The 26,748-nt window shown below is 42.8% G+C and overlaps 2 protein-coding genes and 1 pseudogene across 4 annotated transcripts in view; 1 reads left to right on the top strand and 2 right to left on the bottom strand.

The window, feature by feature from the left end:
• The window catches only part of ESRP1 (epithelial splicing regulatory protein 1), a 50,496-nt gene extending 33,140 nt beyond the window's left edge, over positions 1–17,356 (bottom strand). For 2 of the 3 annotated variants that reach the window (XM_081816257.1, XM_081816258.1), the window contains exons 1-4: positions 16,081–17,355; positions 15,451–15,579; positions 14,085–14,198; positions 10,932–11,046 (exon numbers count right to left, since the gene is read on the bottom strand). In XM_081816257.1, coding sequence (XP_081672383.1) covers positions 10,932–11,046; positions 14,085–14,198; positions 15,451–15,579; positions 16,081–16,212 — 490 coding nt within the window. In that variant the 5' untranslated portion in view covers positions 16,213–17,355. Of the gene's footprint in view, positions 1–10,931; positions 11,047–14,084; positions 14,199–15,450; positions 15,580–16,080 lie in introns of all 3 variants that reach the window. The other variant, XM_081816259.1, reaches the window with a different exon arrangement.
• A 4,214-nt stretch (positions 17,357–21,570) lies between these two features.
• LOC115939694 (small nuclear ribonucleoprotein G pseudogene) lies at positions 21,571–21,948 on the top strand (annotated as a pseudogene).
• A 2,480-nt stretch (positions 21,949–24,428) lies between these two features.
• On the bottom strand, positions 24,429–24,883 carry LOC102745729 (ATP synthase F(0) complex subunit j, mitochondrial-like). Its single transcript, XM_081817206.1, is given in 3 exon segments — positions 24,429–24,509; positions 24,722–24,802; positions 24,805–24,883. Coding segments are annotated over 3 exon segments (165 nt in total). The 5' UTR covers positions 24,839–24,883; the 3' UTR covers positions 24,429–24,459.
• Positions 24,884–26,748: the final 1,865 nt, after the last annotated feature.

The raw sequence follows: 26,748 nt of genomic DNA, 5'->3' as shown, positions 1-26,748 counted from the left end.
GACTGAGCCACCCAGGCGCCCCAAGAAGCTGTTATTTAAATACTTAATTTTGTTATTTTTAAGTTTCAATACTATAGTCACACTTTGTATTATGTATAAATTTGCATAAATTTCAGAATGTAGTACAATGCATATAACAGATAACACTATGGAACTTTGTCTTTTCTCGAGTTTAAAATGAAAACAGCCATCTGGGTGGCGGGTATTAGAATGTTTGCTTTTAGTTTTCTAACTGGTATTTTATAATAAGGGTAAAGAAATGAAGACAGACACTAAGTTCAAAGTATTACTTCAATGCAATCAAGGAGGATACAATGTTAAAACAGTTCAGAGAGCTCCCTTCCACCAAGCATCATAACCAATCATCTGAAGAGTTAATTCAATGAGCAATAGCCTTTTCCATTCAATCCAAAATCCCTTTCCATTTCATTCCTACACACCCTCCACCCCCACCTCCCCAACCTTTCCTTCTCCACTAAAGAGACATTGTTTTCCCACTGTGCTGGGCAAATTTACTTCATTCACTTCGTGTTGTTCCTCATTCAGCTACATTTCTCTGCCATTAAATATACCACATGTAGAAATGCAGCCAAGGGCGCCTGGGTGGCTCAGATGGTTGAGCGTCTGCCTTCGGCTCGGGTCATGATTCCGGGGTCCTGGGATCGAGCCCCACATCGGGCTCCCTGCTCGGCGGGAAGCCTGCTTCTCCCTCTGCCTCTCTCTCTCTCTCTATCTCTCATGAATAAATAATTAAAATCTTAAAAAAAAAAAAAAAAAAGAAATGCAGCCATATGTCTCCTGGCAAATTACTTAACCCCACTAAACTTCAGCTTATCTGAAAAGCCAAAGCTGTGATAATCTTTACCTCCCTGGGCATTTTTGTCAAGATTAAAGGAGATAAAACAAGTCCAGGGCACAAAGCAGGCATTATAAAAAGTGGTGTCCGCCCCCTCTTCCTAGAGCCCTGGGGTGGCCAACTTTCATAACCCATGATAATCACACTTTGAGGGTCATTCACCAGATGCCTATTTGTATAGTTCACAGCATAATAATCAAGCTGAAATGGTAGGTAATTTCTGCACTCCCCACCCCTCAAATCACCTAGTGATGAAATAAATGTGCTGCCCACTGAGGGATTAGAAAAACAATCCCAGGAGATGCTCAAGCAACAGAGCAATGACCATGGATTGGGTCATTAAAATGATTATTGGGGGGCATTGCTGGCTCATTCAGTAGAACATGTGACTCGATCTCATTAAGTTCAAGTCCCACAGTGGGTGTAGAGATTACTCAAAAATAAAGTCTTAGGGGTGCCTCGGTGGCTCAGTCGGTGAAGCATCTGCCTTAAGCTCAGGTCATGGCCCCAGGGTCCTAGGACTGAGCCCCGCATCGGGCTCACTGCTCAGAGGGAGTCTACTTCTCCCTCTGACCCTCCCGACTCTCCCCCCTCTCATGCTCTCTCTCTGTCTCTCTCTCTCAAATAAATAAAATCTTTTAAAAAATAAATAAATAAATAGTCTTAAAAATAAAAATAAATAAATAAAATGATTATCCACGAAAGGTACACAATAAAGTATTAATCTAGTGCTGTTTTCAAGGAATATGATGACAGGACAGAAAAACAAGAGCCAAATGATGAAAATACTTTGGGGAGACAACTGCCCTAAATTTTCTGGGGAGGCAGGGGTGGGAGCACTTCAAGAATCCTTACAGAATTAAGAAGGATTGGCTATGCCTAGCCATAGTTTATCACACAAACTCAGCCACTAAACAGTCCTCTGGAACGCTGCAATTACCCTTGTCAGGGGCTACAATGGAGTCAAGAGAAAGGTATTCAAGAAATGGAGACCAATCCCATTGTATAAATCACGGTTTTCAACCTTGGCAGTATTGGCACACAGGCCAGATAATTCTTTGCTGGGGTGTGTGGGGAGGTCCTGTGTACTATAGGATTTTTACTAGCATGCTGGCCTCTACCCACCCCAGTTTTGACTAAACAGTATCTCTGGGCAATGCCAAATGTCTCCAAATGGGCAAAAATCAACCCAGCTTGAGAATCACTAGTATAGGGTAACAGTTCCCAATTGTTCCAACTTCACCCCTTACCATCTACTGAACCATCAGAGAAAGCTCTTATTTATGAGACCATCACTAACAGATTTTCAAGAAAATTGGCCAAAGACGGGGTGCCTGGGTGGCTCAGTCATTAAGCGTCTGCCTTCAGCTCAGGTCAGCCCCACATTGGGCTCCCTGGTTCGGCGGGAAGCCTGCTTCTCCCTCTCCCACTCCCCTTGCTTGTGTTCCCTCTCTGGCTGTGTCCATCAAATAAATAAATAAAATCTTAAAAAGAAAGAAAGAAAGAAAAGAAAAAAGAAAATTGGTCAAAGAAACACCACCTAGGAATCCAGAACAGTGCTGTGTCAAAACCCCTATCAAGAGACACACATACATACACACACATAACCCCTACCTTCGGAGATGACAGGAAAACACTGAAGTCAACACTTGATCCTTAGCCTGTTTTTGTGTGGCCCAGAAAAAGAATGGATTTTACATTTTTAAAGGATTAAAAAAAGAATATGAGCAGAGACCATATGTGGTCTACAAAAATCTAAACTATTGACCACCTGGCCCTTTACTGAAAGTTTGCTGACCTCTGGCCTAAAGGAATAGAGATTGCCTGAAGATGGCCAAAACCAGAATGCCACAGGAATGTTTACCACGTCACAACATTCTGTCCCCAAACAGAATATTGGGGGGAAATTAAGCTTTGGAGGAATAGGAGTGGGAGAGCATATTCCATCCAAACCATTGTTTTCTCTTCTCTATATATAAGAGGTATTGAGCCTTCTCTCCTTTGCTCAGGTAATTCCTCTGTGAAGCCTTCTTATCTTCCTAATCCCCTCACCAAATGAGACAGTAGGTAACTCCTATAGGCCCAGCACCAATACCTTCTCTCCTGCTCTAGGCTGCAACCATCAATTTAAGAGTTGATTAGATATTACTATTCCTATAAAACATTACTCTCTCCTCAACTGTACTATACATTTCCTGAGCACAGGTCCCTACCTTCCTCTGATGTCTATCCATCTACCAGCACCTATCATTTCCCAGAATCTATTGACATAAATGGTGGCATTAAACACCATTTCATGCCAAACACCATCTGTTTCCTCCAATTTTCACAGTAGCCGTATCAGGTAGATAATGGTAAAACCAAATGGATGAAGAAACTAGGATTTAGAGAAGTTCTGTAACTCACCCAATCTCCTGGCTGGTAGGAAAGACAGCCGGAATTACAATACAGCTCTGATTTGACTATGTGTACATAATTCACTGCACCAACATAAGAAGCTTTGCTTAATTCATTTTGAGAATACTTTATGAGAAGATTTCTAAATGTATATATAAAAGCTGAATGATAAAGATCGAAAGTAAAAATGTAAAGTATCCTGTCTGGGTAGACATAGATTAGATTAGTAGATGAGGAATTATTTACTGAATTCTGCTTTTAAAGTAGGAATATGTTCTAGACATTTGGCTAACTTGGTTCCACATGATACGTTTCAACATGTTTCCCTTCAAGACATCACACACCAAGGATCAGCAGTTCTAAGCTCCTGACAACTTTTAAAAGTCACCCAACCTCCTGCATGCCCAAACCAAAACCAAAACTTACACACACACACACCCTCTTCAGAAGGCTCGTTCAATTCTTAATCCTTACCAGAATTTAACATAAATAATAAAGGAGGGTTAAAAAAAAAAAGTTTTAGTACCAATTCTTTCCCATATCAATTTATAATTATATATTGAATGACTTGCTGCACGTCTGATCTTGAGGAAAGGAAAGATGAGCCTATGCCTCCTGATTTATGGCTCATCATGCAACTTACTCATTCTGCCCTCGAGGCGGCCACGACAGCAAGAACAGGCTTAGCCAGCTTTACAATGAGAAATGCCATGAGGAAATGAGAAAGGGTAAAGCCAGACATGGTGGGAACAACACTAACATTTCAGGTTACAATTGAGCAGAGTGCAACATTTATACCAAGCTCACAGAAGTCCAGACTTTGCCTTTATTTGAATAGGAGGAACGTTTTCCTTAGTGCTACCTTCAGTGAAACGAATTTCAGGATTCAACCCAAACTTACACTAGCTGAAGGTGAAATTCAGAGAGCAAGAATTTACAAAGTCCATCAATATTAGCTCACCATCTCAAAAAGCAAAATCAAAAACCACCTTTAAACAAAGCTCGCCACTCCCAGGTCATCCACTCAAAAAAGTTACCTTTTCTGACTGCCTAAAAATGGACACATTTGGTTATAAATTTTCGCTTGTTAAGTAACATCTTCTTCAAACTAAATTTTTAGTTTATACTAGGAGAATCACATATATAAAACAAATACATTGTGGAATAATTAAGTTTAAGCTACATTATAACAGCATCCCAATTAAAAATTCTAACCAAGCCGTTTTCCCCTGCCATAGACCCTTCAGAAGACAAGTCTGTTTCCTCCCCTTCTACTCTGCTCTTTTATTTAAAACACAATGGCTTAATGGCCAGACATATTACAATAAAATGCCTATGCTAATGAACAAAGGAATAGCCAACAGAATATGGAAAGAGAAAAGTCGAATTAGTACCTGTGGAAGAACTGAATTTCCTACAATTATGTGAAGGAAAGGAGTGATAAATTACCCTTAAATGAGTTGCGTAATTTAAAAAATAGAAGGTTTTATAAATAACCTTCTATATTTTAAAGTGAGCTCTGAAAGAAGCAAATCAAGAATGCTACTATAAAATATAACTAGGAATCAAGGCAATAAAAACCTTTTCATACCAGTAATAAAATGCTGGGGGAAAAAAAAAATCTAAAACCATAGTTTTAACTCTATTCCAAGAGGGCTTACTCCTTCCCAGAGGGAAAACTGTAAGACCCATCCTAACAAATATTACTTCAGGAGATATTATTGTAACAAAACACAGAACTGACAACTCAATTACACCCTCAAAGAAATAAGATAGAAAAGAAACAAAAGAGTGAACATTTTTACTTTAGAAAAAGACACTTATGTGGGATAAACAAATTAGGAAAGGGAAACTATGAAAACAAGTCTTCTAAGGCCTTCTAAAACAAACCAAAATATTATCCTGAAATTCCCAAACTCACATTTTAAAAGTAAATTATTTTATAATTAAAATAAACCACACAAAATTAACATAACTGAGTGCTGGCCAAGAAAAAAAGTATTTCTAGTCACTTATTATAGACCACAAACCAGAGTATTTGCGGATTTGGCTTATATCATGCCGACGTGATGCCAAAGATTTCTTCCCCCCTCCACCTAACAAGGTCAACTACTAACCTAGCTTAACTGTACACTTGAAGATACTTAAAATCCCTTTCATACGCAGAAAGGTACCAAGGAGGATTCAGCATGTCCCTCCCCTTTTTAAGCAGGGCAATGAAGGTTTATGCAATTGTAAAGGCCCAGTTCAGTTTATCAGAATAAGCATGGAAGTGCAGCATTAACCACACAAACAATTTTACAAATGGAGAAATAAAATTAACCTTGAAGATTAGCTGTACTAACACATACTTGATGTTTTAAAAAGGTCTATATCCAATCTCACACAAAGTCAAAAAAAAATTTTTTAAGTGTAAAATAGTTTTGTTTGTTTTTTTTAAGATTTTATTTATTTGACAGAGAGACACACAGCGAGAGAGGGAACACAAGCAAGGGGAGCGGGAGAGGGAGAAGCAGGCCTCCTGCTGAGCAGGGAGCCGGATGTGGGGCTCGATCCCAGGACCCTGGGATCATGACCTGAGCCGAAGGCAGACGCTTAATGACTGAGCCACCCAGGCGCCCCTAACTGTAAAATAGTTTAAATAAGGCCTTAAATCAGTAAGCAAGTCCTTTTTTAAGTCCTTGGAAGCTGTTTTTCTTCATCTGAGATCCCCCAACAACCTGGTGAGGTTCAAAGGATCATAGTCAACATTGTAAAGTGTGTGGCAGGCCAGGCACTGACTAAGTGGTTGTATATAGTATCTTATTATTCCTTACAATAGGCATGCCCATTTTAAGATGGGGAAACTGAAGCTGAGGGGTACACTAAATTCACCCCCAATAAATCTGACTCCAAAGCTCGTGTTCTTAAGCATTCTGCTGTTAAAAAAAAAAAGATGGAGAGAAAAGCCTTAAGATTTTATTTATTCATGAGAGGCAGAGACAGAGAGACAGAGAGAGGCAGAGGGAGAAGCAGGCTCCCTGCAGAGGCAGGGCTGGATCCCAGGACGCTGGGATCATGACCTGAGCCTGAGGCAGATGCTTAACTGACTAAGCCACCCAGGTGCCCATCTCCATCTTTAATATATGGGAAAAATAGGCCAATGTCACTGTATTAGCACACGCACACACACAAATCCCTCACCCCATCAAGAAGAGGTGAGACACAGAGACACACATACACCCCTACTAACCCTTGGATGGGCAGACAAGAATGGTTCAGTGATTTTTTTTTTTTTCCCCATCCTGACAGTGGAAAACTGCACTAGTGAAATGGTATTTGCTAATAATAAACAGCACATATGGATGCAACCGGATAGAAGTTTTACAAAATGAACTCCTCTTTCTTGCTCAACAGTTTAGTATGTGCTCAGGAAACACAGAACATAAACCTAGAAGGGACATCATCTATTTAAATAGCCAACCCCACCCTCAAATGAGCTTTATAAATTCTAAAATATTACCTCCTAGTTAAGGAGCACGATTTTTACATCAGAGTGCCTCTGGCTCAAGGGCTGGCACTTCTAGATAAAACCGCTAAGTCTCAGTTTCCCCAGCTGTAAAAAGGGGGGGACACTCCACTGGTTGTGGGGAGGCTGCTAGTGGTATACATGGTAAGCACTTAACTCAAGCTTTCTTTTACCTGCTCTCCTTACAAGGCCAGACTTTATTAAAAAGTTCTTATTAAAGGCTTGGCAAAGTAAAATAAACACAATGGAAGAGGTCTTGATTAATGAGAATAAATTAGTTCATGAATAACAAAGCTAAGAAAACATAGGTCAAGAAACCAGGAGGAAGTAATTCCATCCACCACTGGGGAAAAAATAGGGTTGCTCTTTTTTTAAAATGGATAAAAGTCATACAAACAATCCCATAATTGAAATGTCTTTTTCACAGGAGAAAACTAGTATTAATATCCTCAAATTATCTAAGATAATCCCCCCCCCAAAAAAATCAGAGGCCTCAATTCCTATTTTCACACCTTTACCACCTCACCTGATTCAATAAAAAGCTTACAAAATGCTACCCACATTTTACCTGCTAAATGAGGTCCTCTCTCCTGAGACCGCATACTTTAAAAGGCAGGTGACAAAACTGCAACTTGAAGAACTCAGAGAGGTCCAACACTAATACCAGAAGTGGTCTCAGAACCAACACAAGGAAATAAGTGCTAAAATAAGGACCAGCACTGCAGTCAAGAAATTCCTAAACCCTTTATTTTATCAAAGTAGTCCTACTTTTTCATTTACACAGTTCCTGGTAGTTTACAAAGCTTTTGTTTGGGAATACCTGAGAGAAAAGTGAGGCTTGGAGAAGACAAGTAACTTTCCCAGGAAAGGGAAGCTGTATACTTTACTTGGTCCTTTCCGAGGGCTGGCAAGAGCCTCTCCCTCCCCTGGTTTACCTGGTTGGCCAGGTAATCCCTCAGGAGCAACTGACTCCCCATCTACTTTGCAAAACCATCAAGGATGTGTAATGACCATCTTTAGGTTTCCAAATTCAGTGTCATTTCCATATGAGAAAGGTAAATAGTTAGTGATCTGAAAGAATACAACTCTTCAGTCCAGACATTGTGGAAATCCTCTGCATAGATAAGGACGCGTGCATAGTCAATTTGGTATGATTGTTTTTGACCTGGGGACTTTGGTGGCCCAGTCAAGGCAATAATGTTTCTTTTGAATAGGAGTCATAAAATAATTAATCACAGCTGCAATGTAAAAAACCACTGTCAGGAAAGCTTAAGATTTCTTACCTATTAAATGGGAAAGAAATATGCAGATAGAACATTAATAAGAACAGTTAAGATTAAAATTCTATTTTCTAATTGGGAATAAAACTATAAATCTAAGACTCTTCCAATGTAAGCCTAAAGAAAGTAGAATAAAGATATTTAAGAAATAGAAAATACCCTAGTTTTTCCAATGAATGCATTACTAAATGGCCATGAGCTCCTTCATATTTCAAGTGTCATGTGTCTGAAATGGAGCCCAAGTTAGCATTATTCACAATTCATTTATTTACTATAGTCAAATATTTCTGATGTTCATCTTCATGGTGCTTGAAAAAAGAACCACCAACAAATAATTTTAGAGCTAGGATTAAAGTGAATGACAAAAAATAATCGGCAAAGCACTGTTATCTCTTCACTTAAATGCCAGATAGTTCAATTTTCTATTTTAAAAAGTACTATATACTGGTGTGCAGATAATGAAGCACAGAGGAGGTAAAAAGTCCAGATTACCACACTGAAAATGTTTACTAATAAGCCCAAATTTTATATACATGAAGGTCTCAAGAAGGAACCAAGGAGAGAAAAAAACAGATTAACTTCTAGGAAGTTTTCCCTGAACTGTCAAAACATTGAGAAAACTGAAAAACCCAAATATAACAACCTCTTGCTTGTAGCTAGGAAATTTTTACTAGCATGTGACCTACAATCACTAGGGGAAGATTGTCTTTGCCAAAAGAGGATACTGAATAGTCAAAGATAAACAGTTCTTAATATTGTCTTTTCCTAAATCAGATAGTTCTAAATTGTCTTTTTCTAAATTAGATAACTTATTAGACTACCTCCATCTATTTTTTTTTCTGGATTTGTTTCTCTATTTTGTCTAGACTTCCCAGACTCCAGGTCTGTGAGCAAATAATATTTCCGTTGTTTAAGCCACATAGTCTAATAGTATTTGTTATGGTAGCCCTAGCAGACCAATACTGCATTCAAACCAACAAAACAATTAGTGAGAATTTTTCTGCTGTCCCAACCTTTTAATTCTTATAAGAATTCCCTCAAAATGAGCTTACTGCACCCGCCCCCCCCAGCACTAGTGGTGATGCTAAAGCAAATTTCCAGCTAACTACTTCCAGAAAGAAGGCAGATACAGTGGGTACAAGGGGTTAGGAAAAACGTGCAAACATTTTCCAATCAGGAAAAGAAGTTTTGAAATAAAACAAGAATCAGGCTTTAGCTCCTGAAAAGAATGAGAAAGTTTAAGAATAAACATCTATAACCCACAAGTTCCTGAAAGTAACTTAAATCCGACTTCAAGCTGGTTCTCATAGTGGCTTTAGGTGAGTTGCCCAACTCTTCTATTACTCAATTTCACATCTGATGTTAGCACATGACTACTTATTAGCTAGCACTTTAAAGACTTACTGGATGAAAGATGGGTCAGTCATGACTACAAGACTTGTGATGATAAAATTTACTTTTACAATACACAGTGCATCAAATATACGATCTTGGTAATGAAAGAATTTGGGGGTAAAGTCCCAACCTCATTTTATCATCTCAAAAGATGACTTATTATAATCACCATTAAAAGGGGTACCTGGGTGGCCCGGTCAGTTAAGCATCTGCCTTTGGCTCAGGTCATGATCTCAGGGTCCTGGGATTGAGTGCTGCCCGGATCGGGGGTCCCTGCTCAGCAGGGAGTCGGCTTTTTCCTCTATCCCTACCCCCTGCTTGTGCTCTCTCTTAAACACACTCTTTGTCAAATAAATAAATAAAATCTTTAAAAAAAGAAAAAGAATGGAATGTTTGTAAAGAGGAAATACCCACTACTTAGAAAAAAATTCTTATCCATTCAAAAGATGTCAAAGTCCTAAAACCAAGATAATCAAGAACAGAATCAGTATCAAAGAAGGTAGTCTTCACATTCTTTATCAATCAAAAAAATCCAGACACTCCCATAATGTGAACTTGAATTCTATTTTAGACGTGCTCGTCATAAAAGTCCAACTCTAAATCCATCTAACTAAATCAGTATTCAAATTCAGTAAATCATATAACTACTTTTAAAGATGCCTGTAATTGTACTGTTAGTTCTTCCTAATACAATAGACAAATTTTGGACAGGGCAATTTTTTTTTTTTTTTAAGATTTTATTTATTTTGGACAGGGCAATTTCATTCATACACTAACAAAGTTAAAAATATTTTAGGGGTGGGGTGCCTGGCTGGCTCAGTCAGTTAATAGACTGACTCTTGAACTCCGCTTAGGTCATGATCTCAGGGTCGTTAGACTGAGCCCTACACCTGGCTCTGCACTCAGTGAGGAGTCTGCTTGAGATCCTCTCTTGCCCTTTTTCTCTGCCCCTTCCCCAGCTCACGCTTTCTCTCTAAAATAAATAAATGTCTTTTTATTAAAATAAATATTTTTTTAAAAAAATTTAGGCCTGCCTGCATGGCTCAATTGGTTGAGCCTCCAACTCTTGGTTTTGGTTCAGTTCATGATCTCATGGGTCATGGGATCAAGCCTTGTGTAGGCTCCCTGCTCAGTAGGAAGTCTGCTTGAAGATTCCCTCCCTCTGCCCCTCCCCCCACTCTCATGCTCGCATGCTCTCGCTCTTAAATAAATTTTTTTTTTTTTAAAGATTTTATTTATTTGCCAGAGAGAGAGAGAGAGAGAGAGAGGGAGAGTACAAGCAGGGGGAGTGGCAGGCAGAGGGAGAGATGTGGAACTCCATCCCAGGACCCTGAGGATCATGACCTGAGCCGAAGGCAGACACTTAACCATCTGAGCCACCCAGGTACCCCTCAAATAAATAAATCTTTTAAAAAATATTTTAAACTTTCTTGAGTTGCCATTTTATCTGGAGCTACCTTTTCAAATGATTCTTGGGTAATCACTTAAAGGATACACTCTGTCATTGCTGCGACATCCAGTTTATCAATATCAGGTGAACCAGGGCAACACTTCTTGAATTCTTTTCGAAGGTCAAAAAAGGAATAGAAGCATTCAGGCAATAATACATTCTGAGGAATGACAAAAGTAGACACTGTTAACTAGATGAACTTAGTTCAACGCTTCTCTAATAATTAGAAACCTAAGAATTTAACGGAAATATATTTTACCACAATTAAATTTTTTAATCAAATATAAGAGTGACTTTATTATCTAGTACAGTATTACATCCTATACACAAGTGTCATGGAAAAAATACCTTATTTTAAGGTAATAGATTACATTTGTGTTCCATCATGCATTCCATTCAAAACACTTTTGAAGCTATAATACATTTGGGCTGTCATGTATTTTCTGATTGATAAAACTACACTCTTTTCAGTCATAATCATTTCAGACCATCTGTATTTTCAGGCAGCAATATTAGCTCTTTTAGTTCTCATAAAGAGGCCTATGTTTACAGTGTCTACCTAGACATAGGATTCAGTTACAAAACAGTATTTTTAAATACTAGTTTCATATAATACATATTTTCTGTACTGAATTTAGAGTAAGATAGTAAATTCATGATTACCTAAAAAGGATGATTTTTGTGCCAAGTTATAGTCCCACATTAGTTTTCCTGACCAAGATTCTGGCTATACCTGAGAACTCGAACTGGATGGATGGATGGATGGATGGATGGAAGGAAGGAAAGAAGGAAAGAAAGAAAGAGAGAGAGAAAGAAAGAAAAAGATACCAAAAATCTCAAGAGCAAAGGAGAAACAGTTACCTGCTGTTCTTAGCTACTAGCACCACTCTTGTGGTTATTAAGCTAGTTCAACTGTCTGGGCAAATATTATACTATTACGTTTTTGTTTCCCCTAGTGTGTGTGTGGGGGGAAGAACCCACATTGAATAACTTGCAAAGATGAATTTTTTAAAACTGAATTTACATTTTTCTTACAATCTCAAAATAGTTTCTCTTTACTCACTGGGAATTTCTACCCATTTACACATTAGAAAGTCAAGGAAATAAAGACTTTTTAATGTTTGCAACCTATAACATTTATGCAATGATGTGTCTTTCTATCCAGATTTCCTAACTGGATTCTATTAGATGTAGACCTGCTCCTGCTATATTTAAAATAGATATCGTGGCACCTGGCTGGCTCAGTCATTAAAGCATGTGACTCTTGATCTCAGGGTTGTGAGTTCCAGCCCCATATTGGGTGTAGGGATTACTAAAAAAAAAAAAAAAAATCTTTTAAAAAAATAAAACAGATATCATTGTACCATGGTCCGTTTTCAAAACAGTTACTAAGAAAATGGTGAATCTTCAAGACTACCTACTAGAATGCTCATTTAAAAGCTGTTGATAATGAGAATAACTTGCATGTTCAACAATAAAAGATTAAATAGCTGTATCCACTTAAAATACTGAACATTTAATTCTTAAAAGATGTTATACTAAATTATAAAGTAGGCTAAAAAGTGTATAATATGAATGCTCCTTGTAAAAATAGATTTTTCTACAAACACCTGGAAGAATATTTTCAAATATGTTCATATTAGAGAGAAACACTTTAATATGGTTTTCTGAATGGCAAGATTATTTTGTTTTATGATTTTCTCTTTTTTTTAATGAATAGAACTACCTTACGATACTAAGTTAGTTTCTTGTTTTAGGATACTGAATTAATTGTTTCAGGTTTCTTTATCAAAATCCTAATAGAAATGACTCAGGAAAACGTCTCAATTATTCTCCGGAGGTTTTCCCACATTTAAAGCAGTCCATCTAAAATAAAAACAGCTGTTTTCCTTCAGCCCAACAGGGAAAGGATTGTTTCATCCCTCTCCATAGGAGTTTGAGGGGAAGAAAAATATCCTCATATATCTATTTCTGGATCGAGGGTATAGCAATTGGTCTAGCACCTAATTAATGAAAAACACCCCCCCTTTAATCGAATAATTACTAAGGTTGCTATAAAAGGAGTGGTTTTGTCAACTCTTAAGATATGGGGTCTTGAATTTCTCTTTCAGACTTTTGAAACTGTCATTATATAACTTGTATCTTTCCATTTCTTCCCTAGTGAGGTAAAAAGAAAAATCTGCACTGACTAGCCACTAACGACATCAAATGTCAGTCTAAATCTTTCTTTGAAGACTTGCGTCATCCAGTTTCCTTAAAAATATTTTCCTTCATCTTTTCAAGTTCAGTATTTGCCTACCACAATAAAAAGTTACAGCTCAAACTAATTAAGTTGATAAGATCAACTATATTAGCAATGATTGGCTACATTGGGTCTGCCCTCTACACTCTCCATTTTCTCTCAGCCCCTCAGTATTCTTCCCAGGGAGAGAAATCACATTATCTACAGTCAGGGTGTATTTTTCTCACTATTTTCTTTTCCATATCAGAAAGACCAGCAAAGGTAAAAGATGAGGCTGGACCTACTGTTTTGACACAGTATTTGATCAGTTTTGAACATTTAAGTCAAAGTGCAGTATGCTATAATTAATGTTTCACTAGTTATATGGCTGTCTTTACACAGTACAAAGCTCTTAAATGAAATTAGTTACAATTAAAAAGGTTTAATTCAACCTTTTTCTTTGCTCCTTCCTTTCTAAGATAAAGCATTTTCCACACAGATGAGAATGTTACAATGCCTTAAAATTTAAAAGTAAATGTTTTCTTTTGCCTACTTGCTGTTAAAAGTCAAAAATTCAGCTCATATACTCTGGAAAAGGGAGAATGTCAACCATCTCAAAAACTTAACATAAACAAAAAGAGAAACTTGAAGTCACCAGACAATATCTATAAAATTACTGCCATCTCAAATAGCTCTATTGAAGGGTCATGAATTTTTTGTGGTAAAACACACATAACACAGTATTTACCATTTTAACATGTAAGTGTACAGTTCAGTGCATTAAATACATTCACACTGTTGTGAAACCATCACCACCATTCCTTTGTCATCTTCTGAAGCTGAAATTCTGCCATCAAACAGTAACTCCCAACATGCATTTTTTTAAAACGGAGAAATTTGGATAAACCATAAAAAAAAAAGCAGCTTCCGGTGACCCCCAAAGGTCTAATCATTCTCTGAGAAGCCAGCGCACTTACCTTCTTGGAAGCCTCAGGATGCAGGATTTGCCTGACATGCAGCTGCCCATCAGTACAGAGGCAGAAGGAGGTTCCAACCCCAATATTCAGTTCATTGCTTACTGACTGGTTAAACTGAAAACAAGACACAGGGATGCAACTGATGCAGGATTTCCAAACTCTAGGCAAAGTGGCCCCACGTGTTGATAACCAAGGAAAACCACACTGCCATAAGGGGCCACCAGTGCTGGGGCAACGTTAGAAAGGCTTCATTCCCACAAACTATCTAGATTCCTTTAGATAGGAAAGCTTTCCAATCAACCCACATTTCAGAGACAGGTCAATTTAGTATATACATTCTTCCTTCCATTCCCTCCTATTTTTGCAATAAATCCACATTCAAGACTTTTAAGCCGGGTCTCATTTCATCAGCAGGTTGCCTTCAGATTACATCATTCCCTGGTGTTACTTTGTTTTATGTTTGGATGTTCCGAGATTAAGAAAGATGCCAGTTTGTGATAAACAAATGTGGTTAATGGGTATAAGGACCTCTGGAAGGTCTGGCCACACGTTTCCTGGAACAGAACCCCAAGATGATAACTTACCCCCATTAATTCACACCCTGTGTGTTAGGGCAGGGGCCGTGAGAGATCTGACCCTCACCTGTGCACAGGTGTGTAGCGCCCCGCCCTATCCCTGATCCAGTACCCAACAGAACCACGAAGCAGCCGGTGTCACCTCAGTTCCATTAAGGGGATTCCACCAGTCTCAGTGACCCAACGAGCAGCCCTACATGCTCCGGCCTGCAAACCCTCCCCGGCGCTAGGACTAAGGCCACTGAAGAAGTGATAAGGCAACCAGAACCGAAGCTGTCGGAGTCCGGAAGCCTGAAACCGAGCAGGCACCCTCAGGTTCCCACAACACCGGGGCCACCTCTAGCACGCCGCGTGGGGACCACCCGCTCCTCTACCCACAGCCACAGCGCCCTCTGTCCTAGGGCTGAGCCACAGACCCAAATCCCCGCAGAGAACAGGCGCGTCTGGGGTCTGGACCTGGGGATTGGGGCGCTAGGACTCAAACTCCGCTCATCATTCAATTGGTAAAGCCCGACTGATTCCGAGGCCCCAGGAGTATCTCGAAAACTAGCGACTTTTGGCCCATGAGCCTAGGGGCTGGGAGGCTTGGAGGAGTAGCGACCTCCTCCCAAAAAGTCCACCCGGGCCTCCAGGCCGGGCTTCCACCCACGCGGCCGGGCGTCTCGCCACCCTGCCCGGGGATGCGAGTGGACCCGCGGGCGAGGGCGTGGGACCTGGTATGGCTGCCTTGGGGGAGGGGGGACGCCTGCGTGGCTTGGATAAGGGTGGGCGGCGCGGCCCAGGGCTGTCACCTGTCGGAGGGCTTGGTCCAGCTGCGGCGCGGAGGACAGACTTTCCGCGTCGATCTTAGTTTCTTCTTTACAATCCTCCGTCAGCTCCAACTGATCCGGTCTAACTAGTACTTCATGCAACTGTCCCACCTCCAGAGGGGAAAGAAGCTGGGGTCAGTTTTCCCCTTCCTCAATTTGGAAGCCTCCATATTCACCCTCCTCCCTCGCTCCCCTGCCCGGGCGGCCGGCGCCTCTCGTGGGGTCTGGCCGCAGAATCAAAGCTCACTTGTCGCGAGCGGCTCCAGTGGCAGCAAGGTCGGCACGGCCCTGCCTCCGGCCCCACCCCCACCCGGATCAGGTCGGAAAGGCCCTGGAAGTGGGAACCCGGGCCCCAGGGATCCCACCCCGGCTCCGCGGGGCGTCCCCCGACGGGCAGAGAACCCGGCTCGGCTGCGCCCGGCCTCCCCACCTGAGCCAGATTTCGGATTAGTGAAACGGTTCCAAAGCGTTCGGTTTTACTCCGGATTCTGTAGGCCTCGGGTCCAGCCTCATAAGTGGCCAAACAAGAACACTTGTTTACCGACTCCCCAAACTTCTACAACAAACTTCTTGCCCCATTCCTATCATTTGGACAGAAACCTGGAGAAATACCTTCTTGTTGGCCAGATCCACGACTTTCCATAACAGCAGGATCAGCTCCTTCTCATCCGAGCCCAGCTTGGCCCCCGTGGCCCCAGCAGTGATCCCAAAAAGCACCACCAAGTAATCCGGAGACGCCGTCATGACGATAGGTGGGGAGGGGGAGAGGGGGGTTGGGAGGCGGTGAAGTGGGGTGGAAGTGAGAACGAGAAAACCTGTGCTGAAACCTCTTCTAAGAGAAAAAGAAAGAGCGCCCACCCCCCCTCCTCTCCGCCGCTGGTGCAAAAGGCGGTAACCAACCACCCAAGCCCACACCTGGCCGGTGCTCCACACCCTGGGCAGGAAGGGGGGTGGGAAGGAAGGCGCAGGAGGCCTGCCCTTTTTGTATTCAATTGCCCGTGCGTCTATGCAAAAAGCTAGGAGCAGGGCTGCACCCCGGGTGGAGCGCGCAATGGCTGAAAGCTTTTCTGTTTTGGGATGTGGCTCTACCTGCCCGCCCCTTCCCCCTCCCCCACGTGGTGCAGGTAAGAGACACCTGGCGGCGCCGGCCCATTGGCTCCTTCAAACCACGACGTGGCAGCGGTGGGGGAGGAGGCCCCCTGGGGAAAGGGAAGGAGGGGGCGGGAGACAATGGCTGGATGAATGGAGAGGAGAGGGCGAGAAAGAAGGAGGGGGAGACGTGAGGGGCGGGGAAGAGGCGGTTGCCACCTAAAGGGTAGCCCAGGCCAGACGGGAAAGGGGTGAGGGGTGAAAGGCGCGGAGGGGAGTGCCGGCGTCACTTGTGGGGGGAGGTCACCCCTTCTTTGAAGGTAACGGAGAGGGATGGGAGGCATGGAAAAATGCCGACTGTGGGGAGCGACGCCGGAGGTTCTTTTAAAGGGTCAAGAGAAAAGGCCTGGCGCCGGGAAGCGAAAGGAGGCCAGAGGTGAAGCCCTGGGTGCGGAGCTACTCAGGGCGCGGCGCCCGAAGAGGGCGACCCGCGGAGGGAGGTGCCGGCCAACGGTAGCCGGGAGGTGGCGGGGGCAGCTGCCAAACACCGGAAAAACCCCTCCCGAGCCCAACACACCTTTAAGTGCAAACTGTAGGCGAAACCCCGTGGGCCCTCCCCCGCTCCGAGCCGAAGCCCAGGCACAAGCTGCTCTGAACCCGGGACGCTGCCCACCTTCTGGAGACAGCCAGACGCCCGGGGAGCACACTCAGCCACCTAGCTTCGCCCAAAGACGCAGATGCAGCGCGCTACGCAGCCGCAGGCCCCCTCGAGGAAATTTAGGCACAATGGACCCTACTTCCTTGTCTCTTAACTACTCCCTTAATTGCTAGGTCTTGTTCGGTCCTGGCTGCTAGTTGGAGACCAGAACCTTCTCCATGGCTGGGCCCACTTTCTTTGGTTTGCCCTGGGCTCTAAAGAAGACATACACTAATGTTTTCCTAAATCAGGCCAAAGCAAATTTTTCCTCAGTTCCCCGCTCTGAGCCCCCGCCCCCTACTCATACCTTTGCCTTTGTACTTAGGTGTCGATTTGGCCAACCTTGCGAGCAATCTCCCACCTCTAGCTAGGCTAGCTCTGCACAGAGGCTTAGGCGCCCACCATTACCACCCGGCCTCCAGGTCTGGGCCTTTTGACACGTGAGAGAAAAGCGCCAGAGGTGACGTTTCCTCGAGTTTTTTATTTCAAACTGAATCTACTCTGGTAAACCGAAATCCGTCTGAAGCATTACTAGTTGGGCCCCAGGTATTACATTCATGGTGTGAAATCAGGCAAGCATACACGCACCGCAGTAACCCACTCCGGGTACAAATCTGAGAACCTGTCAGGATGCGTGTCTGTGGGGAGGCTGCAGATCGCGCGTCCTCCACCGGGAGGAAGCGCGGACAAAGTTGGGGGGCGGCTGAGGATTCCAGTGACGGGAGTGGGGGTGGAGTTTGAGGAGCCCAGGGCCGAGCCGCCGCGCTTCCTGGCAGGTCCGTGCGGGCGGAGGCGCTGCCGCCGGTGGCCCAAGTAGCAGCTCGCGTCCGGGGAGAGCGGGCGGAGGCTGGGCTCCGCCGGGGCCAGGCAGCGCTTCAAGGTACCACGAGGGTGCTCGGTACCGTCCTCGTCCGCAGCTCGAGTTCCAGCGACGCGTGCTTTCCGCGCCTGGACTTCAGGATGCGGGGTGGAAACTGGGCCCCCGCAGTCTTCCGCTGGCGTGCGGCGGCCGCCTCGCCCCCCACCCCCGGTCCCGGTGCAGAGCCCCCGGCCCGCGGGCGCCGCGGGGGCTGGGACTGGGTGCGGAGCGAGGCAGGGAGGGACCTGGAAAAACCACCCAGATTGCATTGGAGTGGGCGAGGCCGCCCGGAGGAGCCGGTTCCCCTGAGCCGCCGCCCCGCGGGCGTTCGCGGTGCGCGGTTCCCAGGTGCTTGGCCCTGTCTGGCGGGGACGCGGGACTCGGTGCGTGCTGGCCCACGCCGGACGGACCCGAGTGCGTGCGACCACCTCGAGGAGGGTCAACGCCGGGCGGCCGACAGTGGCCGAGAAAGTGGTTACGACCGCTCAGGAAGTCCTGCCCCGCCGGTCGTCTGGGGCCTCTGGTATTCGGATTAATCATTTGTGTAGCGCGTTTGGATAAACCGAGAACTTTATTATCGGCGCCTTTGTCAGGGATTCCGCGGCGCTATCCATATTAGAATCGAATCTCAGAGCTGCTCCTTTTCAGAGACTTGTCTTCTTCCTGCTTAAGGAAGTCCGATCCCTGGGTTCTCCTGTTTTTAATTTAAATTCGAATTTGTACAACTAGGTTACAAGGACAGGGATTTTGTTTTGTTTTTCCTCTAATGTATTCTGAGGGTTGGAACAGAGCCGGATATACACTAGGCACTCAACAAATATTTGTTGAAAGATTTTAATGAGTAACACCCACCCATTTTTGCAGCTCTTGTTTCCTAGCGAGGGCATAGTTCATCACTGAGAGGGAGAAATTCTGAAAATGGGAGTCTACAGGTAATTTAAGTCTCAAGTGTTTAAAAAGAGTATGTGCTAATTCTTGGACGGACAAACCTACTTTTGTTAAATAAGTTAAACTCTTGTAAAATGCAGGAATGCCGAGAAAAAAGAAATCTATGCAACACTGCAGTTCTGAATACAAAAATGTCTATCCCACCATCTAGAATAATTCTAATATACTAAGAATAATCAGTAGGAGGTGGCTGGGAGGGACCTTGAAGGGTGGATCACTCTACCGGTGGTCTTCACTCAAGACCACACTTAAAACCCCCAGAACAAATGAGAATCTGTTTTTGTGGTGTGTGTGTGTGTATGTGTTTAGCAGCAGAGACCCAATTGTGAGACAGGCTACACAACATCTTGCCTGTATTCATGAAAATATTAAAGTTATGAAGGACAAAGACTGAAGAACTGTTCTATATGAAAGGACTTTATGAGACATGACCACTAAATGCAGCATGGATCATGGACCCGGAACCTTCTCCCCTCCCCCCCCCCCGCTTTAATGGACATTATTGAGGGGCGCCTGGGTGGCTCAGTAGGTTAAACCTCTGCCTTTGGCTCAGGTCATGATCGCAGAGTGCCGGGATGGAGCCTATAATCGGACTCCCTGCTCAGTGGGGAGTCTGCTTCTCCCTCTGTTCCTCACGTCCCTCGTGCTCTGTCTCTCTCAAATAAATAAAATGTTAAAAATAATAATAATGGATATAATTTAGATAATAGGAAAATTTTGAGTAGGGTCTGTAGATTAAATAATAGCATTGTATCAGTGTTAATTTCCTGATTTTTATCTTACTGTGGTTTGGCAGGAGAATATCCTTTGTGTTAGGAAATACCCACTATTGGGGCGCCTGGGTGGCTCAGTTGTTAAGCGTCTGCCTTCAGCGCAGGTCATGATCCCAGGGTCCTGGGATTGAGCCTGACATCGGTCTCCCTGCTTGGCAGGAAGCCTGCTTCTCCCTCGCTCTCCCCCTGCTTGTGTTCCCTCTCTCGCTGTGTATCTCTCTGTCAAATAAATAAATAAAATCTTAAAAACAAAAAAGGAAATACCCACTATTTAGGGATAAAGGGAATAATGTATATAATTTTACTCTCAAACGATTCCAGATGTATATATATAGGAGAGAGAAAATGATAAACCAAATGTGGCAAAATATTAACATTGGTGAATCTGAGTGAAGGAATTTTTTATTCTATTCTTTGCAACTTTTAAAAGCTTTTTAAAAAAATTTTAGAGGACGTTTTTGCTACCACCACCATTTGGTGTTTAACAAGGCTCTGTCTGATGATGACTTTCTATGCTAACCTAATCCTTCTTCCTATAGAATGAATCCATTTTCTTTGTCTTTTCCTTGGTGAAAGAAGAAGGAAATAAAGATCATCACATTTTTTTGTATAACAATCCTCTTAAATCCTTTAAGGTTGTTCTTAAATAACTTTCCTAGACTAAATTACTACAAGCTTTTGAAGCTTTCGTTGTGAATCTTTTCTACTTTTAATTATCTTCATTACACTCCTTGGACCCTTTTTATCACTTTTAGAGAGCAGCTCTTGAACTGGACAAAATTCAAATGTCTCTACCATGGTCAGTGACCATTGACACAGTGGTATCTCTATGTCATTCTTTTTTTTTTTTAAGATATTTGTTTGTTTATTTGTTTTAGAGAGAGATCGTGCACAAGTGGGGAGAGAAGCAGAGGGAGAGGGAGAGAGAATCTGAAGCAGACTCCGTGCCAAGTGTGGAGCCCAAAGTGGGGCTTGATCTCACAACGATGAGATCATGACCTCAGCTGAAACCAAGATTCAGATCTAACCAACCGAGCACCCAGGCACTGCTCTATGTCATTTTCTTATAACTTGTAATGCAGTTCCCCATTTTTTTGTCACAGTATGTGCCTTTTTTTAAATTTTATCTTATTATGTTATGTTAATTACCATACATTACATCATTAGTTTTTGATGTAGTGTTCCATGATTCATTGTTTGTGTATAACACCCAGTGCTCCATTCAATACGTGCCCTCTTTAATACCCATCACTGGGCTAACCTATCCCCCCACCCCTCTCCCGTCTAGTACCCTCAGTTTGTTTCTCAGAGTCCCATCGTCTCTCATGGTTCATCTCCCCCTCCCATTTCTCCCTAAAGACTATAGTGATAGCAATACATTTGCTGGCTCCAGTTTTGTTTGAGATCTCTAGATCTTTCTTGGAGTTCTCAATTGCACATACCTAGCTATTCTCTTGTACCTGTAAGGAAACAGTCTTCAGGGGACACCTGGGTGGCTCAGTTGACTAAGCGTCTGCCTTTGGCTTCAGGTCATGATCCCAAGGTCCTGGGATCAAGCCCCATGTCAAGCTCCCTGCTCAGCAGGGAGCCTGCTTCTCCCTCTGCCTGCTGTCCCCCCCCAAACCCCGCTTGTGCTCTCTCTCTCTTTGACAAATAATAAATAAAATCTTAAAAAAAAAAAAGAGCCTTCAAAAGTAAATCAAAGTATGGATCTTTGAACTCTCTGAATAGACACCATGAGCAAAGCTCACCCTCCTGAGTTGAAAAAATTTATGGACAAGAAATTGTCATTGAGATTAAATGGTGGCAGACATGTCCAGGGAATATTGTGGGGGTTCAATCCCTTTATAAATCTTGTGATAGATTAATGTGTGGAGATGGCAACTCATGGGAAACAAGAATATTGGAATGGTGGTAATACAAAGAAATGATATCATCGTATTAGAAGCCTTGGAACAAGTATAAACGAGGGGTGTATTCACCAGAAGAAATCAACTGCTGCCGCATGTCCCCTCTCCGTAGCATCTGTTTTCCTACAAAATAAAAATCGGTCATGTACATTTTTATATTGAACTTTTTCGTTAAATCAACTTCTGTAATAATAAAGAAAAGTGAATCGAATGTTCTTGAAGTAGAGTAGTGATGGTTGGTGGTGAATATACTAAAAACCACTGAATTGTATACTTGAAAAGGGTGAATGTGAATTATATCTCAGTTTTTTAAAAAGCAAATCAATGTAGGGGCACCTGGGTGGCTCAGTCGTTAAGCATCTGCCTTCGGCTCAGGTCATGATCCCAGGGTCCTGGGATCGAGCCCTGCATCAGGCTCCCTGCTTGGTGGGAAGCCTGCTTCTCCCTCTCCCACTCCCCCTGCTTGTGTTCCCTCTCTCGCTATGTCTCTCTCTGTCAAATAAATAAATAAAATCTTAAAAAAAAAAAAAAAGGCAAATCAATGTAAAAGCCTGTGTTCTGAGGCTACCACAAGCCACTGATATTTCTTAGTTATTTGTTTTAAATGCAGTTGTCAAAGAGATCACATTTTATACTCCCTGGACAAATCCAACCTCTCTCAAGGTAAGGGGAAGTGATGGTCAGGATAACTAAATACATTATAATTTTCTGTGGATTACTCTGTGCATCACATATTTAAACAAATTACTGGTCTGAACCTTTATTATAGCAATTATTATGGATGGTCTGTATGGAAAAAGTATGGGTTTATTAATTGGCCCTGCCATTTTCTCCCTCATGGCCTTGAATGTGTCCCTTAGCTTCACAAGGATTCAGTTTTTCACCTGTAAAAATGGGGATGATGACAATGTATATGTCATAGGTTTTCAGGGGAGAAGAAATGTATAAAGAAGTATTTTCCGGGCGCCTGGGTGGCTCAGTTGGTTAAGCGACTGCCTTCGGCTCAGGTCATGGTCCCGGAGTCCTGGGATCGAGTCCCACATCGGGCTCCCGGCTCAGCGGGGAGCCTGCTTCTCCCTCTGACCCTCTCCCCTCTCGTGCTGTTTCTCTCTCTCTCTCTCAAATAAATAAATAAATAAAATTAAAAAAAAAAAAAAAAGAAGTATTTTCCTTAAAGAAAACAAACCTTAGAACTAGTAAGTTTACTATTCAAGAGCAATCTCCAGGTGGGGAGGGGGGTCTCTTCAGACAACCACAAAGGCCTTAACCCTCTGACCTTTGTTAGCTTAGACTAAAGACACCATCAAGGCAGGCTGAAACATTTAAACAAGACTTTACTGACTGTCATGTCATAGGGAGATACACAGAAAAATTACATATAGGGAAATGCTCCATGAATCTGTACAAAATGCACCTTCTCCTTGGGAACCACAGATGTACTTCACTTGGCATACAGGGAAATGATTCCACTCAGAGAATTCCTCCCTCCTTATTCCTGGCCTCATGCCCTTTGCCCAGGGGTACATCCCTGCCTCTCCCAAAATCCAGTTGGGGAAGCACGGCAGCAAACCTTATCTTTTAAGTCAAGGTGGGTTGACAGGAGTGGGTGTTTAAAGATTTTATTTTTTGGTAATCTCTACACCCAACATGGGGCTTGAACTTAAAACCCTGAGATTCAAGAGTCACACGTCCACCAACTGAGCCAGCCAGGCACCCCTCCACATTGTCCTTTTTTGTCTCATTCAGTCTCCCATTGGAAAAAATTACTATGTCAGAATTTTGAAGCCACTGCCTTGATCCCTTCCAAAAATTATCAACAAATTGATTTTCCTAAGACTCACTTGTGTTTTTAACGACTGAGCCACCCAGGCACCCCTTTTATTTTTTTAAGACTCACTTGTGTTTTTAAAATTAATATATATTGGGGTGCATGGGTCGCTCCATCGGTTGGGCCACTGACTCAGGATTTCAGCTTAGGTCATGATCTCATGGGTCATGGGACTGGGCTCTGCTCTCAGCAGGGAGTCTGCCTGAGATTCTCTCCCTCTGCTGCTCTCCTCGCTCATGCTCTGTGCATGCTCTCTCAAATAAATAAATCTCTAAAAAATGAAAATTAAAAAATAAAAGTAGTACAAGCGTGTCATCTTTTTTTTTTTTTTAAAGATTTTATTTATTTATTTGACATAGAGAGACACAGTGAGAGCAGGAACACAAGCAGATGAGTCTGCTCAGGGGGAGTGGGAGAGGGAGAAGCAGGTTTCCCGCTGAGCAGGGAGCCCGATGCGGGGCTCGATCCCAGGACCCTGGGACCATGACCCGAGCCGAGGCAGACGCTTAACGACTGAGCCACCCAGGCGCCCCCAAGCGTGTCATCTTATAAGTCTAATCATGCTACATGGTTTATAATAAAAAACTGCAGTTACCTGTCTCTCCCCTGAATTCTGACTCCTGCTTCCCAGAGGCACCTATCCACTTTCAGCTATTTTCTGTTCTTGTAACCTCCTCATTTTCCACTAACATGCATTTACTAATATTGCCTACCTCAGTCTTTTTTCTTCTGTGACAGTGCATCTCACAGGTACATGTATTCATGCCACAAAGGAAACAACACTTCTACAAGCCTACAGCGATGCTCCATGTTCCCATCCAACAGAGCTTGCTGAAATTTACAGCCAGACTGACATTCCATCTGATGTGTACTCCAAATAAAGCTGGTTAAAGATAACCATGCGCAGGTGCAGGACTCGAAGCTTTCAAAGCTTTACCTTTTTTTTTTTTTTAAGATTTTATTTATTTATTTGACAGAGAGAGACACAGCGAGAGAGGGAACACAAGCGGGGGGAGTGGGAGAGGTAGAAGCAGCCTTCCCGCCGAGCAGGGACCCAATGCGGGGCTTGATCCCAGGACCCTGGGATCATGACCTGAGCCGAAGACAGACGCTTAATGACTGAGCCACCCAGGCGCCCCAAAGCTTTACCTTTTTTATCAGCACTCCTGATTTTATAAACCATGAAGCCCATCAACCCCATTCCTACCCAAATCTCCTGCTAAACTTGGTGGGGATCCAAACATTTTTAATAAGGCTTTGAAGCATCTCAGTGCAGCACCACCAGCTAAGGCTGCCCCAACTCGCACAGCCAATGACTCAGAAAGGTCCAAGTCTACTTCAATCTTGTTCCTTTTTTCAAATTGAATTGGAAGGATGGAATAAATTATATATTCTTTAGCTGAAATCTCAAATCCATCTATGATGCTTCCCAGAGCCCTCAGTGATTACCAGTATAGACTATGTACTTAAAATCCTGCCCTGTATTATTTATTTCAAGTAGGCAAAAGCTTTCTTAAAATTCTAGACTCTCAATTAATGGCCACTTCATGGCCACTGCTTTTATTAAACTCTTCTCTTTATGTGCACTTTATTTTTTTTTTAAGTTTATTTCTTGCAGTAATCTCTATACCCAACGTGGGACTCAAACTTATGACCCCAGGATCAAGAATCACATGATCTTCCAACGGAGCCAGTCAGTCACCCCTATATGAACTTTAACAACCAGTAGTACTAGCTCATGCTTAGAACTTGGGAAAGAGGTTTGGTGAGGGTATCCATCAATTATGCTGACCTTAGAGGAAGAATAACATTTCCAAAATAGAAGAATTGCTTCCAGTAATAGGACATACCTTTCCTGTTCAAATCTGTATCCCTGCTTTAGACTCTATTTGAATCGGCATCCATTTCTGCAAACAATATTTTGAATCAGATAATCATTCTGAAAGGCAACCACAAAAACCATTAGCACTTCCTGTAAGGGGTGGTCCATCAGGTTGATGGGAAAGAGAGCAGAAGGGAGATCTTTCTTTATAAACATAAATAACTACAGTAAAATAGCTTTTATTTATTAAATCGACACTATATATATTATCTCATGTGATTCTCACAACAACCAAATAAGGCAAAAGTATTGTGGGTTTTTTTAAGACTTTTTAAATTTATTTATTTGTCAGAGAGAGAGAGAGAGGGCACAAGCAGGAGGGGCAGAGGGAAAGGGAGAAACACTCCCTGCTGAGCAAGGAGCCTGATGTGGGGATTGATCCCAGGACCCTGGGATCATGACCCAAGCCTAAGGCAGATGCTTAACCAACTGAGCCACCCAGGTGCCCCTAAAAGTACTGTTTTTTAACCCCCACTTTACAACTGATGAAACCAGAGGCTAAGAATAACTTGGCAAAAATAGCATGGGAGGCCCTGGCAGAGCTGGGCTTTATACCTAGGGAGTCTGACTCCAGAGACTGCATTTGGGCACTGCACTGTACTTAACATGAACCACATTTATACTCTAGAAATCTTATTAATAAGCTAATATAGGGCAGACTGTCACAAAGTAAAACCTATCTCCCAGTGAAAGCTGAGTTGCAACGTATACATGTGGCCAAAAATAAGCCACAAAAGCAAAGCTACAGTAAGCTGATTTAATAGTTTTAGTAGGGGCGCCTGGGTGGCTCAGTTGTTAAGCGTCTGCCTTTGGCTCAGGTCATAATCCCAGGGTCCTGGGATCGAGCCCCGCGTCGGGCTCCCTGCTCAGCGGGAAGCCTGCTTCTCCCTCTCCCACTCCCTCTGCTGCTGTTCCCTCTCTTGCTGTCTCTCTCTGTCAAATAAATAAAATCTTTAAAAAAAAAAGTTTTAGTAATAGCACACCTTAAACTTTATCAAGTAACCTGCATTTTATACCGCAGCTTGCTTACAAGATAACCATGAATTATGAAGTATACTTGAGACTCATGAAGGATATAACATTCTACAACGGTTATAAATAACATGGTAGTCAAAATAAGCATTAAATCTGTCATCAAAGCTTATGACTTTCATATTTGGCAGAGACTTTTGTACATTTTATTCCAGCTCCTTCTTTTCACAAGAGGCCAAAGACATAAGTGACTTGCCCAGCTAAGGTGCCCTGGCTAATGAGTAGCAGGGCTGTTCTCAGAGCTCAAGTCTCCTGGCTCCTG

This window comes from Leptonychotes weddellii, chromosome 4 (assembly GCF_054177405.1).
Source record: "Leptonychotes weddellii isolate Sample4059 chromosome 4, ASM5417740v2, whole genome shotgun sequence".
NCBI classification, from domain to species: domain Eukaryota; kingdom Metazoa; phylum Chordata; class Mammalia; order Carnivora; family Phocidae; genus Leptonychotes; species Leptonychotes weddellii.
This window is presented reverse-complemented; position numbering and strand designations above follow the sequence as displayed.